Consider the following 14,533-nt stretch of genomic DNA (forward strand, 5'->3'; position numbering starts at 1 on the left):
AAAAAATAAAAAATAAAAAAAAAAAAAAGAAATGTCCTCACACTTATTATCAAAAGAATAATTAGACAGTTCAACTTAAAGCAAATTAAAACTAATTAGATTAATTATACTACATCCACATACAGAATATTATACAACCATTTAAAAGGTATGTGACAAAACAACAGTTAATAGTATTGGGAAATGATCACTGTTAGGTAAAACAAACAAAAGCAGGTAATCAGTCTACTATCTATCTGTTTACACACATACATATATACATATACAAATGTATATATGTGTATATTTATAGAAATCTATATTACTATATATAAATATGTAGTACTTGTTATCTAATACTATTTGATTCAACAATCCAAATAATTAATCTCATTAGTGGCAGAGATTACCTATGATTTTTATTTTCATATTCGCTTTGTTATATTTTCCAAATTTTCTACAATAAACTGGCATTATTTTTGGAATTCAGAAGAAAAAAATGTGCTTTGTGTGTGTGTGTACATGTGCATGCATGTGTGTATCAGAAAGGATCACGTTTTTATATTTTATTTCTGACAGAATTCTCAAGTATCTCCTCTGCCCATCTCAGGTTGTCCTTCCCTTCATGACAGGCACTTTCTGAAACCATATTGTTGATTAGCAGGTCTAGGAGAATAGCAGAGAAACCTTCTTATCAGCCTTTTCTGCTCTAAAACAGCCTCATTTTAGTTTTTTTAATTTATACCTGGATTGTCCATACTGTCTAGCTCTGGGACCTTGTCTTATACTTGTCCCTCCACCAGGAACTCCTCCTTTCATCTCTTGAAATCCTGATCATCCTTTAAGACTTAGTTCAAGGCCGGGCGTGGTGGCTCAAGCCTGTAATCCCAGCACTTTGGGAGGCCGAGACGGGCGGATCACGAGGTCAGGAGATCGAGACCATCCTGGCTAACACAGTGAAACCCCGTCTCTACTAAAAAAATACAAAAAACTAGCCGGGCGAGGTGGCAGATGCCTGTAGTTCCAGCTACTCGGGAGGCTGAGGCAGGAGAATGGCGTAAACCCAGGAGGCGGAGCTTGCAGTGAGCTGAGATCCGGCCACTGCACTCCAACCTGGGTGACAGAGCAAGACTCCATCTCAAAAAAAAAAAAAAAAAAAAGACTTAGTTCAAATGTCTCCTCCTCCATGTCTGCATTTCTACTGATGCACGCCTGTCTCTCTCTCTCACACACACACAGACACACACACATGCACACACACACACACTTTCTCTTCCAAAGGGCCATACAATTGATTTCTCTATTGATACCGGGAGTTTGCAAGAGAAAAGAGTGGTGAAGAGTATGAGGAACTGGAGAAGGAATATCCCAACTGCAGATGGCGGTGGTTTCTCAACTCTAGCCAATTTCTCCCTAGTGGGAATACAGACTGAATTTTGCCAGGCTTTCAAGAAAAACAGGAAATCCATGTGTTTTTATGTAAAAGCTCTCATTTTAAAAAATTAACTCATAAAAAATGAAACAAAAACAAACACCACCACTGGGCATACCACACAAAAATAACCATTAGCTGAATCCACCCTGCAGGCCACATTTGCAACCTCTACGTAAATCTACATCTTCTACATCCCTGTATTGCTTTATCACCTAGCACAGAGTTTGTTCATAATAGCTTGCACCTAGTAGGCTCTCACCCATGTAAGCTATCCATTTGGTAAGTCAATGACAATGGGATCTACATCAAAGATTCATCATCCATCATTAATGTTTTAAAACTTGTTTTGATTCTGACAGAGCTTTTTTGAGCCTTCCAAAGGTAACGTGGGAGAAAATTCCTTCTCTGTGACCTAAAACAGGAACTTGTCTTTTTCCCTGTACTTTGTACTAACCCAGGAACACTGTCAGCAGTCAATAAATAATAAATTACAGTCATTTAATTACAGCTTTTATGCATCCAGGTCATGTAATATTGACTTCCTATTTGCAGTCAGATTTTCTGCCACTTAAGAAGAAAGCAGCCAAGGGATAAAAGGTAAGCACAAGCCAAGCAATGGTCTGAGGAAGAAATAGCAATTTTTATGTCTGCCTCAGAGGAGCTGAATCAGGCAAGGAAAATAGAAATGAAACCAAGCCAGCTGAATACCTCATAGCAAAGAATGGGAAAGCAATACAAGAGCATCCTGTATCTATAGCCATTACCTCACTGTCGTTCACCGAAGAGCATTACCTAACTGCTTTTGGCCAGTCCAAGGAGGCACTTTCAATGAGGGTGATGGAGATGACCTCATAAAAGGTACCATCTCAAAGTCAGACAGCCAGACAGACCTAGCCTGAAATCTTGAAAATAGTCCTAACTGTAGGACTTATCTAGAGACCAGAGGGCAGGAGATAAAAGAAATAGAAGATCAGCTATAAAGGATATTCCCTCACTGGTGAGGAGAGAAGCATTACTGGTTCAATAACTCAAAAACATTACACTGAAACTCCATGGGCACATGCTTCGAAGGCGGCAGAGTTCTGGCAATAGACAGTGCTGCCTTGATGGTGCAAAAATGAGGAGGTTCAACATTCAAACAGCCAGTCAAGACATGATGCCTGCTACGTGACTCACACAGTTCAAATAACAGAGGTCAGGGCCTCTGTTTTCATAGAGTATCCACTCTAACAAAGGGAGATAGACCATGAGTACATTCTACAAGAGTAATGTCAAATAGATGCACATCTTATGAAGAAAACAGAACAGTGTGTTGATATAAACAGTGCCTGATTAGCTAGTTAGAATAGGTGGTCAGAGAAGAGCTCTAAGGAGGTAACATAATAGCTGAGTCTTTAATGACAAGAAAAAACCAGCCATTCCTAGTTCTAGGGCAACAGCACCCCCTGCGGGAGAAACAGCAATTACAAATGCAAGGGCCATCTTGCGTTTGGGCCTAAAAAGCAGCCCATGTTTGTGAACTTTACAAAGCAAGAGCAAAAGTGGTAGCAAATGTCTTGAGAAAGAAAGAAAAGAAGCAGATCATCCAGGGTACTGAAGGCCTAGAAAGGAATTTGGAAATCATTCTAAGTACTTGAGAAGTCACTGGAAGATTTTAAGCAAATGAGTACTACCAACCCCCCAGGTCATATTTTCCGGGATGAATGAAGCCAGTTTGACTGCAAAGGAGGACAGTGGAAACCAGGCGATGTGCTAGTCACTGAGTGATGACTGTGCTGTTGTCCTCAGACTTTGTCCTCAGACTTTGTTGGGGGACCTGTGGTTGAGCATAGAGGGAAAGCTGGTGATGGAGTCAGCACCAGTGTGGTTCTGAGAAACCCGAGCCATTGTTTCAGGAAAAGAAGCCGCCCCTGCCAGAATTCAGCTCCACCACTTGCCAGATGCATGACAGCAAACTAGGCCTTCCTTGAGCCTTCTGCAGTCTCTTGCGTGTGTCTCTGTCAAGCTCTTATTAGACTGTGAACTTTGTGAAGCAAGCACCATATTTATCAAATCCTTTTATCTCCCGCATCTACTGCAGTGACTGGCACACAATAGTATCCAGGAGTTTAGTAGAATTCAAAGGCATATTAGAATATGCAGTTGATATTAGCCACCTTTCCCTGCTTCTAGAAATGCTAGTAATTTTATAGGGAGAAGGTGGGCTACAGGGCCAAGATTTACTGAGTTCAACATTTCAACTAACAAGTTGAGGTCCATTGCTTATGCTATTTTGTGCTAATTTTACTAGAATATTGTAAACCATGATACTCAAGTCTGACCTTCTCTGCATTATAAATGTACTCATTGGACGTCATTTATTGGCACCTAAAAAGGTGATCCCATCCACTAAACTCTATGATGCCTTTCTCCTATATAGTGTGTGTAAATGATGAATTACAAAGTAAAAACCTTACAAGAGCAAAAGTAACATCATACTTACATATCCGTACTCCAAGTCCCAGCACCAGCAATAATTGCAAAACCTCACAAAACATGCCCTTAGAAAGTCCCCGATGAGGATTGTGACGTAGGTGGTCAGAACATCAGAGACTGTCAGCCGCACAAACTCCTGTTGAGATATTATCTCTATTAAAACACACAGCTCTGTCTTCAAATGGTCCTAGTGTTGGTATTAAATCTGTCATGTTTCTAAAGAAGCATTGGCTTGAAGACTGCAATTAATGGCAAAAGAAGAAAACAACTAGTCATATCAAGTAAATAAAAAATATTTCACCCCGACTTTATTACTTTAAAAATAATTATTTCCCATTTACTAAATCAAAAGTTTTCTTCTTACTGAGAAATGTTATGAGCATGGTACAATAACCAAAAACAGGAAAATATTGGCCACACAGCAGTTTAAAATTTTATGTGGTGAATAGCACTATTTACAGACTTGAAAGACAAATGTGGAAAAAGTGCTTGCAACATATATGATAGAGGGTGATGTTTTAACACATTAAAAGCTTTTACAAATTAGTATGAATATAGGTGGACAATCCAATAAAGAAATAAAGAAAGAAACGAGCAAAAGTCACAAATTAAAAATTCACAGAAGAATATATGCAAACAGTCCATTAAAACTGAAAAATACCTAAACCCCACATAATAAAAATGCAAATGAAAGCAATGAGTTGTTGCCTCCCAGAGTGATAAATGCAAAATCCATGCTTCTTCATATTGGTGAGTGTGGTGAACTAGCACGACCATAAACTGATGGGGAAGTTAAACTGGGCACAACGTTGGGAAGAAATTTGTTAAGATCCATCATATTTTAAAGTGTTTGGAGCTTGACCAAGAAAATCCACTTTTAGAAATGCCTAGGACAGCAATATACACACACGTGCACAAATCTATGCATACAATCATGAAAGTACTGCTTCTTCCAGATTAAAAATGGAAAAATTCAAATATGCTTGCGAGACTAATAAAAGAAATTAAATGTCTGCACAATGGTATATTGTAAGCTCTTAAAACAAAATGCTATCATGATGCTGGATACATAACTGTGAATATATTAGAAACCACTGAATTGTGTATTTTTTTAAATTTTTTATGTCTTCTTTTTTTTTTATTTTAAGTTCTGGGGTACATGTGCAGGTTCGTTACATAGGTAAACATGTGCCATGATGGTTTGCTGCACCTATCAACCCATCACCTAAGTATTAAGTCCTGCATGCATTAGCTGTTTTTCCTGATGTTCTCACTTCTCCCTTACCTACCACCAGACCCCAGTGTGTGTTGTTCCCCTCCCTGTGTCCATGTGTTCTCACTGTTCAGCTCTTACTTATGAGTGAGAACATGTGGCGTTTAGTTTTCTGTTACTGTGTTAGTGTGCTGAGGATAATGGCTTTCACCTCCATCCATGTCTCTGCAAAGGACATGATCTCATTCCTTTTTACAGCTGCGTAGTATTCTATGGTGTACATATAGCACATTTTCTTTATCTAGTCTATCATTGATAGGCATTTGGGTTGATTCCATGTCTCTGCTATTGTGAATAGTGCTGCAATGAACATACGTGGGCATGTATCTTTATAACAGAATAATTTATTTTCCTTTGGGTATGTACCCAGTAATGGGATTGCTGGGCCAAATGTTATTTCTGGTTCTAGGTCTTTAAGGAATTGCCACACTGTCTTCCACAATGGTTGAATTAATTTACATTCCCACCAACTGTGTAAAAGCCTTCCTATCTCTCTGCAGCCTCACTAGCATCTGTTGTTTCCTGACTTTTTAATAATCACTATTCTAACTGATGTGAGATGGTATCTCATTGTGGTTTTGATTTGCATTTCTCTAATGATCAGTGATGTTGAGTGTTTTTTCATATGGTTGCTGGCTGCGTGAATCTCTTCTTTGAGAAGCATCTGTTCATGTCCTTCACTCACTTTTTAATGGGGTTGTATGTTTTTTCTCATTAATTTGTTTAAGTTCTTTGTCAACTGTGGGCATTAGATCTTTGTCAGATGGATAGATTGCAAAAATTTTCTCCCATTCTGTAGGTTGTCTGTTCACTCTGATGATAGTTTCTTTTGTTGTGCAGAAGCTCTTTAGTTTAATTAATTCCCATTTGTCAATTTTTGCTTTTGTAGCAATTGCTTTTGATGTTTTCACCTTGAAATCTTTGCCCATGCCTATGTCCTAAATGGTATTGCCTAGATTTTCTTCTATGATTTTTATAGTTTTGGGTTTTGTATTTAAGCCTTTAATCCATCCTGAGTTAATTTTTGTATAAGGTGTATAGACAGGGTCCCATTTCAATTTTCTGCATAGGCTAGCCAGTTTTCTCAGCATCATTTATTAAACAGCAAATCCTTTCCCCATTGCTTGTTTTTGTCAACTTTGTCAAAGATCAGGTGTACGATCTTATTTCTGTGTTCTCTATTCTGTTCCATTGGTCTGTCTACCTATTTTTGTTACTATAGCCTTGTAGTATGGTTTGAAGTCAGGTAGTGTGACACCTCCTGTTTTGTTCTATTTGCTTTGGATTTTCTCAGTTATAAGGACTCTTTTTTGGTTCCATATGAATTTAAAAATACTTTTTTCTAATTCTGTGGAGAATGTCAATGGTGTTTTAATGGAAATAGCATTGAATCTATAAATTATTTTGGGCAGTATGGCCATTTTCACAATATTGATTTTTCTTATCCATGAGTATGGAATGTTTTCCCATATGTTTGTGTCCTCTCAGATTTCATTGAGCAGTGGTTTGTAGTTCTCCTTGAAGAGTTCCTATCTGTATTCCTAGGTATTTTATTCTTTTTGTAACAATTGTGAATGGGAGCTTATTCATGATTTGGCTCTCTGCTTGTCTGTTGTTGGTGTATAGGAATGCTTGTGATTTTTGCCCATTGATTTTGTATTCTAAGACTCTGTTGAAATTGCTTATCAGCTTAAGAAGCTTTCAGGCTGAGATGATGGGGTTTTCTAAATACAGGATAATGTCATCTGCAAACAAAGACAATTTAACTTCCTCTCTTCCTATTTGAATGCACTTTATTTCTTTATCTTGCCTGATTGCCCTGGACAGAACTTCCAATAGTATGTTGAATAGGAGTGGTGTGAGACAGCATCCTTGTCTTGTGACAGTTTTCAAGGGGAACACTTCCAGGTTTGCCCATTTAGTATAATATTGGCTGTGGGTTTGTCATAGATGGTTTTCATTATTTTGAAGTATGTTCCATCAATACCTAGTTTATTGAGAGTTTTTAACGTGAAGGCATGTTGAATTTTATCAAAGGCCTTTTCTGTATCTATTGAGATAATCATGTGATTTTTGTCTTTAGTTCTGTAGGTCATGTTTATTGATCTGTGTATGTTGAACCAGCCTTGCATTCCACAGACGAAGCCAACTTGATCATGGTGGATAAGCTTTTTGATGTGCTGCTGGATTTGGTTTGTTGATATTTTATTGAGAATTTTCACATTGATGTTCACTGGGCCTGAAGTTTTCTTTTTTCATTTTATCTCTGCTAGGTTTTGGTATCAGGATGATGCTGGCCTCATAAAATGAATTAGGGAGGAGTCCCTTCTTTTCAATTGTTTGGAATAGTTTTAGAAGAAATGTACCAGCTCCGCTTTGTACCTTTGGTAGAATTCAGCTGTAAATCCATCTGATCCTGGGCTTTTTTTGGTTGGTAGGCCATTTGGTACTGCCTCAATTTTAGAACTCGTTACTGGTCTATTCAGGGATTTAAGTTCTCCCTGGTTCAGTTTTGGGAGGGTGTATGTTTCCAGGAATTTATTCATTTCTTATGGGTTTTCTAGTTTATTTGCATAGGGGCGTTTATAGTATTCTCTGTTCGTTGTTTGTATTTCTGTGGGATCAGTGGTGATATCCCCTTTGTCATTTTCTATTGTGTTTATTTGATTCTTCTCTTTTTTTCTTCATTAATCTAGCTAGTGGTCTATCTATTTTACTAATTTTTTCCAAAAAAAAAAAAGCTCCTGGATTTGTTGAAATTTTTAAGGGTTTTTGTGTCTCTATTTCCTTCAGTTCTGCTCTGATCTTGGTTATTTCTTATCTTCTGCTAGTTTGGGGGTTTGTTTGCTTTTGGTTCTCTAGTTCTTTTAGTTGTGATGTTAGGATGTTAATTTGAGATCTTTCTAGCTTTTTGATGTGGGTATTTAGTGCTATAAATTTCCCTCTTAACACTGCTTTAAGTGTGTCCCAGAGATTGTGGTACATTGTGTCTTTATTCTCATTAGTTTCAAGGAACATCTTGATTTCTGCTTTCATTTCGTTATTTACTCAGTAGTCATTCAGGAGCAAATTGTTCAATTTCCATGTAGTTGTGTGGTTTTGGGTGAGTTTCTTAATTTTGATTTCTAATCTGACTGTTGTGTTGTCCGAGATACTGTGTTATGATTTCAGTTATTTTGCATTTGCTGAGGAGTGTTTTACTTCCAATCATATAATCAATTTTAGAGCAAGTCCAATGTAGCACTCAGAAGACTATATATTCTGTTGTTTTTGGGTGGAGAGTTCTGTAGATATCTGTTAGGCTCACTTGATCCAGAGCTAAGTTCATGTCCTCAATAACTTTGTTAATTTTCAAATCATGTATTTTAAATGGGTGGACTATATTATGTGTAAATTGTAGCTCAACAAAGTTGTTTTAAAGGTACAAAAAATGCTATGCTCTAATAGGAAATATGTTTTTTTAAAATTTCCAAAACAGTGTATGTGGTATGAACTCATTTGTTAACAGAGACCCTATGTATATATACATATTATGTGTATGTATTTCATAACATGTATATGAAAAGAAAAAATATGGAAAATTCGAAACCGGTTATCTCAGTTGGATTCAAATTCAGGTGGGCTTAAATTTATGTGCAAAGTGCAAAGTGTGTGTGCTATGGATTACAAGGGAAGTTCACTATTTTCCCATATGGCAACAGGCAATAAATATAAAAATAGACATACAATTACACATTTACATGATAGCTCATGTTTGCACTTCCCTTTCTGTTCCTTCTCAGTAATTCATGCCCTACAGCTGAAGACATTGAACATCTAACAGGATATATTTTGCCAGAAGTACTAGTGCTATTCCATCTGAGAAATCTTTTGGTTTTTATTTCCAGCTACCTATATAGTCTCCCCTCTAAAGTAACTAGTGAATAAGAATTATCTCTAAAGGTAAAGAATCATTTAACTAGGAGTTGTTAGGTTGAGTTCTAGCTTCACTCCTCAGAACAGTGTTTCCTAAATCCTGTGCTGTCATGTACAATCTTCACAAACCTTGCCATATCCAAGTACCATGTGAATTATTACTTATCTGATATTTCTTTTAACTTTAATATAGTTTATTTTTATAAGGTATTGTTACTATTATAAATGGAAGATGGACATATCATCTGCCATAAATATGTTAGCTACAAATAAATACAATGCAAACAAAAACTTAATTGAAACTTAAGTATGTAAATATAAGAGACAGCCTCAGCTTTGGTTCCCCCTTTCCCCTGTGACAAGGGCTTTTAAGCAGTAGCAGTTTTGGGGATGTAATATCAGAGAACAGGAGAGGGGAATGGGAAGAATAAAACAGCAAAGGAGAGAAAGTCTCTCCACCAAGGTGTGTTACAAGCTATCACTATTAAGGTAAGTGGGTCTTAATCCTTCTGGGGACCCACTTAGTAGACATATAGAATAAGCCTCAGAATTGCCCACTCAAGAGACAGAAGAGGGGCATATTTATCCACTAGCTCTCATTTCCCATTAGTTAAGGATGGCCCCATAGAGTATTAATGCTCCATGTGGTGACTGCAGAGAATGCTGGGGTAAAGGTGAGAATATGTGTGGAGAACAATGTAGATGCCATCAGGTAACAGCTACAGGCAGTTATTTGCTGCAACAACTGGAGTAGAAAAGTGGAGCAAGAGAGTGAAATGTTTCTGCGTAATCTGAAAGTTTCTGTGTAATCTGACCCCTGTTTAACTATCCATATTCTTTTTTGCATTTCTCTTCCCTTTTCTGTGTTTATATTTGTCTTTTCTGGTCCAGCCTCACTGGCCTTCTTTTAGACCCTCAAACTTCACACTTCTCCAGGCCACAGGGCCTTTGTATTTGGTCTTACTCTACTCAATCACTCTTGCTACACCTGTTTCTTGACTCAGTTTATGCCAGCAACTATGCATCCCTACAACATCACTAATTTAGCAGTCTCTCTCAACTCCCTGACAAGCGTAAACTCCCTATAAAAAGTTTCAAGGGTCTATGCATTTCATCCCTGTAGTGCTTGTTACCATTGTAAATTTACAATTTTTGACCCATATTTGTTCCCCAGTGTATCTCTAGTATCTAGCACAATGCCCAGCAATTACTGTGCACTCAATAAATACAAAATGAATGAATGATTGATAGTATTCCTGTGATTATTTTTGGACACAATTTTTTCTCCTTCCTACTCTTTATCTCCTTTCCCATCCTGAAGCAGTTCTTTGTATGTATGTATATGTATATGTACATATGTATGTATTTAGAGACAGGGGTCTTGCTATGTTGCCCAGGCTGACCTGGAACTCCTGGACTCAAGCAATCCTCCTGTCTCAGCCACCTGAGTAACTGGGACTACAGATACATGCCTCCATGCCCGCCCTTTCCAGGCAATGTTGAGCTCAGATTCGAATAACTAGCATCAATTAGAAGAAGGCTATGAGGGATATTTTTAGGTTTCTACTGCCAGGTCTAGAAGATTTCCTCAGGTAAGAAAACATTTCAGAGTGGTTTGGAAGTCCTCCACATCCTCTTAAGCATCCTCATCCCATAGGTTGAAATTCTATTCTTTCCCAAGCAGTGACCTAACTTTCACATAAAATATCTGAAGAGGATTCAAACACTGTTGTTGCAGGAAGTCAGGGACCTCGAATGGAGGGACCGGCTGAAGCCATGGCAGAAGAACATAAGTTGTGAATATTTCATGGACATTTATTAGTTCCTCAAATTAATACTTTTATAATTTCTTATGCCTGTCTTTACTGCAATCTCTGAATATAAACTGTGAAGATTTCATGGACACTTATCACTTCCCCAATCAATACCCTTGTGATTTCCTATGCCTGTCTTTACTTTAATCTCTTAATCCCATCATCTTTGTAAGCTGAGGAGGATGTATGTCGCCTCAGGACCCTGTGATGATTGTGTTAACTGCACAAATTGTAGAGCATGTGTGCTTGAACGATATGAAATCTGGGCACCTTGAAAAAGGAACAGGATAACAGCAATGTTCAGGGAACAAGGGAGATGGCCTTGGACTCTGACTGCCAGTGAGGTGGGCAGAACAGAGCCATATTTCTCTTCTTTCAAAAGCAAATAGGAGAAATATCACTGAATTCTTTTTCTCAGCAAGAAACATCCCTGAGAAAGAGAATGCGACACTGAGGGTAGGCCTATGAACAGCCCCTGAGGAGGTGGCAGTCTTTTATGGTCAAAGCCGAAGGGATGAAATAAGCCCCAGTCTCCTTTATCATTCCCAGGCTTGTTAGGACCAGGAAATTCCCACCTAATAAATTTTGATCAGACAAGTTGTCTGCTCTCAAACCCTGTCTCCTGATAAGATGTTATCAATGAAATATATGCCCGAAATTTCATTAGCAATTTTTAATTTCGCCCCGTTCTGTGGTCCTGTGATCTTGCCCTGCCTCCATTTGCTTTGTGATATTCTATTACCTTGTGAAGCATGTGATCTCTGTGACCCACACCCTATTCGTACACTCCCTCCCCTTTTGAAAATCGCTAATAAAATCTTGCTGGTTTTACGGGTCAGGGAGCATCATGGAACCTGCCAACATGTGATGTCTCTCCCGGACACCCAGCTTTAAAATTTCTCTCTTTTATACTCTTTCCCCTTATTTCTCAAACCAGCTGACACTTAGGGAAATAGAAAAGAACCCACATTAACTATCAGGGGTGGGTTCCTCTGATACATTGTATTAAAAATTTTAAATGTTTATTCATATACCATAGGAAAAACATATTTTAAAAGAAAGGGAATCCAAAAAATGGTAGCCCAGCCAATCTCAAGGATATCATACTAGTTCCTTGTATGCTTGTCAGGATGTGGAGCACAGCCCCTACACAGGCCTCCTGCTAAACCCCACACTCTGCACCTAAAAACTTTGCACACATGACATTAGTTAAAATGCAGCTTTGATCAATAAAGCTAAAGGAATAATTTATTAATAGGTGAAGGGAAAACAATAGGCAAGGAACATCATAAAGGACCACCAAATATAGACATTGCAGGCAGGAGTTTGGGGAGTGTGTGCTGATGCTAACTAGGGGACAATTTAGCGCTATGAACAAAGACACAAACTCTGTAAGCAGACTATGTAGGCTAAATTAGGGCTCCTGTCATTGACTTTCTCAGAGATCTTGAGCAAATTACCTAAGTCTCAGTCTTCTCATGTGTAAAATAGGAATAATAATAGAATGTTTCTCAGAGTGAAATGTAAAAATTTGAGGAGGAAATACTTGGCACATTAGCCATTGTTGTGGTTATCTTCAGCTGTTGCTTTCTCCCCTTCCCCAAAGTGGAGACCTCAGGGTATAGCTTTAAAGAGGAATGGCTCTGCTGCCCACCTATCAAATCCAGTGGGGATGAAACTGAATGATTTCTTGGGAATCTGCAGAAGTAAAGAAGCAATCACATTATCCTATATTAAAAACAATAAGTGCTTTTAGTCTCATAGCATCCTTGGAGAGAATCAAAGCAGAGGGTATCCCTGGAGGAGAAGAGGAAACATCTGCAATACTCTCACAGAACAATGAATTAGGGTGCATATCTAACATTACATGCAAAGCAGCTGCCTTTACTATTTTTGTAGGCATATTTTTTAAGCAATTAAAGAATAGAAATTTTAGATGCATGGATACAGATATTGATCTCTTAAAGGCCAGACCTTACCACACTCAGATTTGTTAGGTCCTATATGTTCTTTTTGTTCCCAGAGATTCCATCTGCCTAATCACCATTCCAGTCAGAACCACAACCCCTTTTCCCTTGGCCCACTTCTGCAGACTTTCCCACTAGAGCTTAATGCTTCTGTGGAGAAAGGAAGGTGAAAGATAAGGGGGAAATCCAACTACAAATGGCAGTAAGAAAAGATGATGAAGCAAGGAAAATCACTACAGACAGGTTTAAAGAAAACCTAGTTCCTGAAAGCTTAACAAATAAAGTAAAATAGAATTCCCAATTATACCATAATTTTTGTACTCAGTAATTAATGATATATGTCTAACATTATACACACTTCCCTTATTTTTTTCTTTCACAGCAGAAATCTTGATTGGCTTAAGTTTGATGAGCATCTGATTGAGGCTGAAGATATGATTTACATATTCGTTTAAATTATATGAATTTTATAAAACTAATGCTACTCTTTCATTTTTTATGTTATCTTACAAAAAAATGCAGTAAAAAATTATTCAAATAATTTCACAAAGACTACATTCAGTACTAAACTGAACTGTTGTCTAATATACAGAAGCTTTATGACAAAGGCTGTTCTCGATGATAATTTGAAACCCCAAAATCACTTTATGGGCTACACATTAGGAATATCAATTCTAACTACATAAAATCATAGAAGCTTTTCAAAATATAAATTGGATTTGTATAAAAATAAGAGATCAGAAGTAGATTTTTTCTTGAGTTTTGTTTGGTTTTATTTGTCGTGGTTTCCCTTAAGGGATAGAAAGCCATATGAAACATTATTCCTTTTCTCTGGTAAAGTATGGCTAGTTTTGGGCTGGGGTTATTTACAAAATCATCGTGAAAACAAATGATTTAAAATAGTATTGTATTTCTCTTAAGGGAAAACTATTTAACAGAAAATTGACATTATTAAAATTTCTTAATGTGTACTCCCCAAATAATCTATCTATTTAAAAAAAAACTTTTTTTTTTAGGTTTAGTAGTACATGTGAAGCTTTGTTACATAGGTAAATTTGTGTCATGGGAGTTTGTTGTACAGATTATTTTATTACCCAGATATTAAACCCAGGACCCAATAGTTATCTTTTCTGCTCCTCTCCCTCCTCTCACCCTCCACCCTCAAGTAGACCCCAGTGTCTGTTGTTTCCTTCTTTGTATTCATGAGTTATCATAATTTAGCTCCCACATAACTGAGAACATGCAGTATTTGGTTTTCCTACATGAGTTTGCTAAGGATAATAGATCAATTTTTCTGCAACAGACGTGATCTCATTCTTTTTTATGGCTGCATAGTATTCCATGGTATATATATATACCACATTTTTCCTATCCAATCTGTCATTGATGGGCATTTAGGTTGATTCCATGTATTTGCTATTGTGAACAGTGCTGCAAAGAACATTTGCATGCCTGTGTCTTTATGATTTATAGTCCTCTGGGTATATACCCACTAATGGAATGGCTGGGTTGAATGATCTGCTTTTAGCTCTTTGAGGAATCGCTATACTGCTTTCCACAATGGTGGAACTAATTTACACTCCCACTAACAGTGTATAAACATTCCTCTTTCTCTGCAACCTTGCCAGCATATTATTTTTTCACTTTTTACCACTAATCATTCTGACTGGTGTGA

At 37.5% G+C, this 14,533-nt stretch overlaps 1 protein-coding gene across 1 annotated transcript in view; it reads right to left on the reverse strand.

Moving 5' to 3' along the window:
• TMC1 (transmembrane channel-like 1) overlaps window positions 1-14,533 on the reverse strand; it is a 190,132-nt gene that overhangs the window by 35,371 nt on the left and 140,228 nt on the right. Inside the window, exon 15 of the mRNA XM_011947044.1 lies at window positions 3,897-4,025. Within this exon, the coding sequence (XP_011802434.1) occupies window positions 3,897-4,025 (129 nt within the window). The remainder of the gene's footprint in view (window positions 1-3,896; window positions 4,026-14,533) is intronic.

Source organism: Colobus angolensis, unplaced genomic scaffold (genome assembly GCF_000951035.1).
Source record: "Colobus angolensis palliatus isolate OR3802 unplaced genomic scaffold, Cang.pa_1.0 Scaffold257, whole genome shotgun sequence".
In the NCBI taxonomy this organism is placed as follows: domain Eukaryota; kingdom Metazoa; phylum Chordata; class Mammalia; order Primates; family Cercopithecidae; genus Colobus; species Colobus angolensis.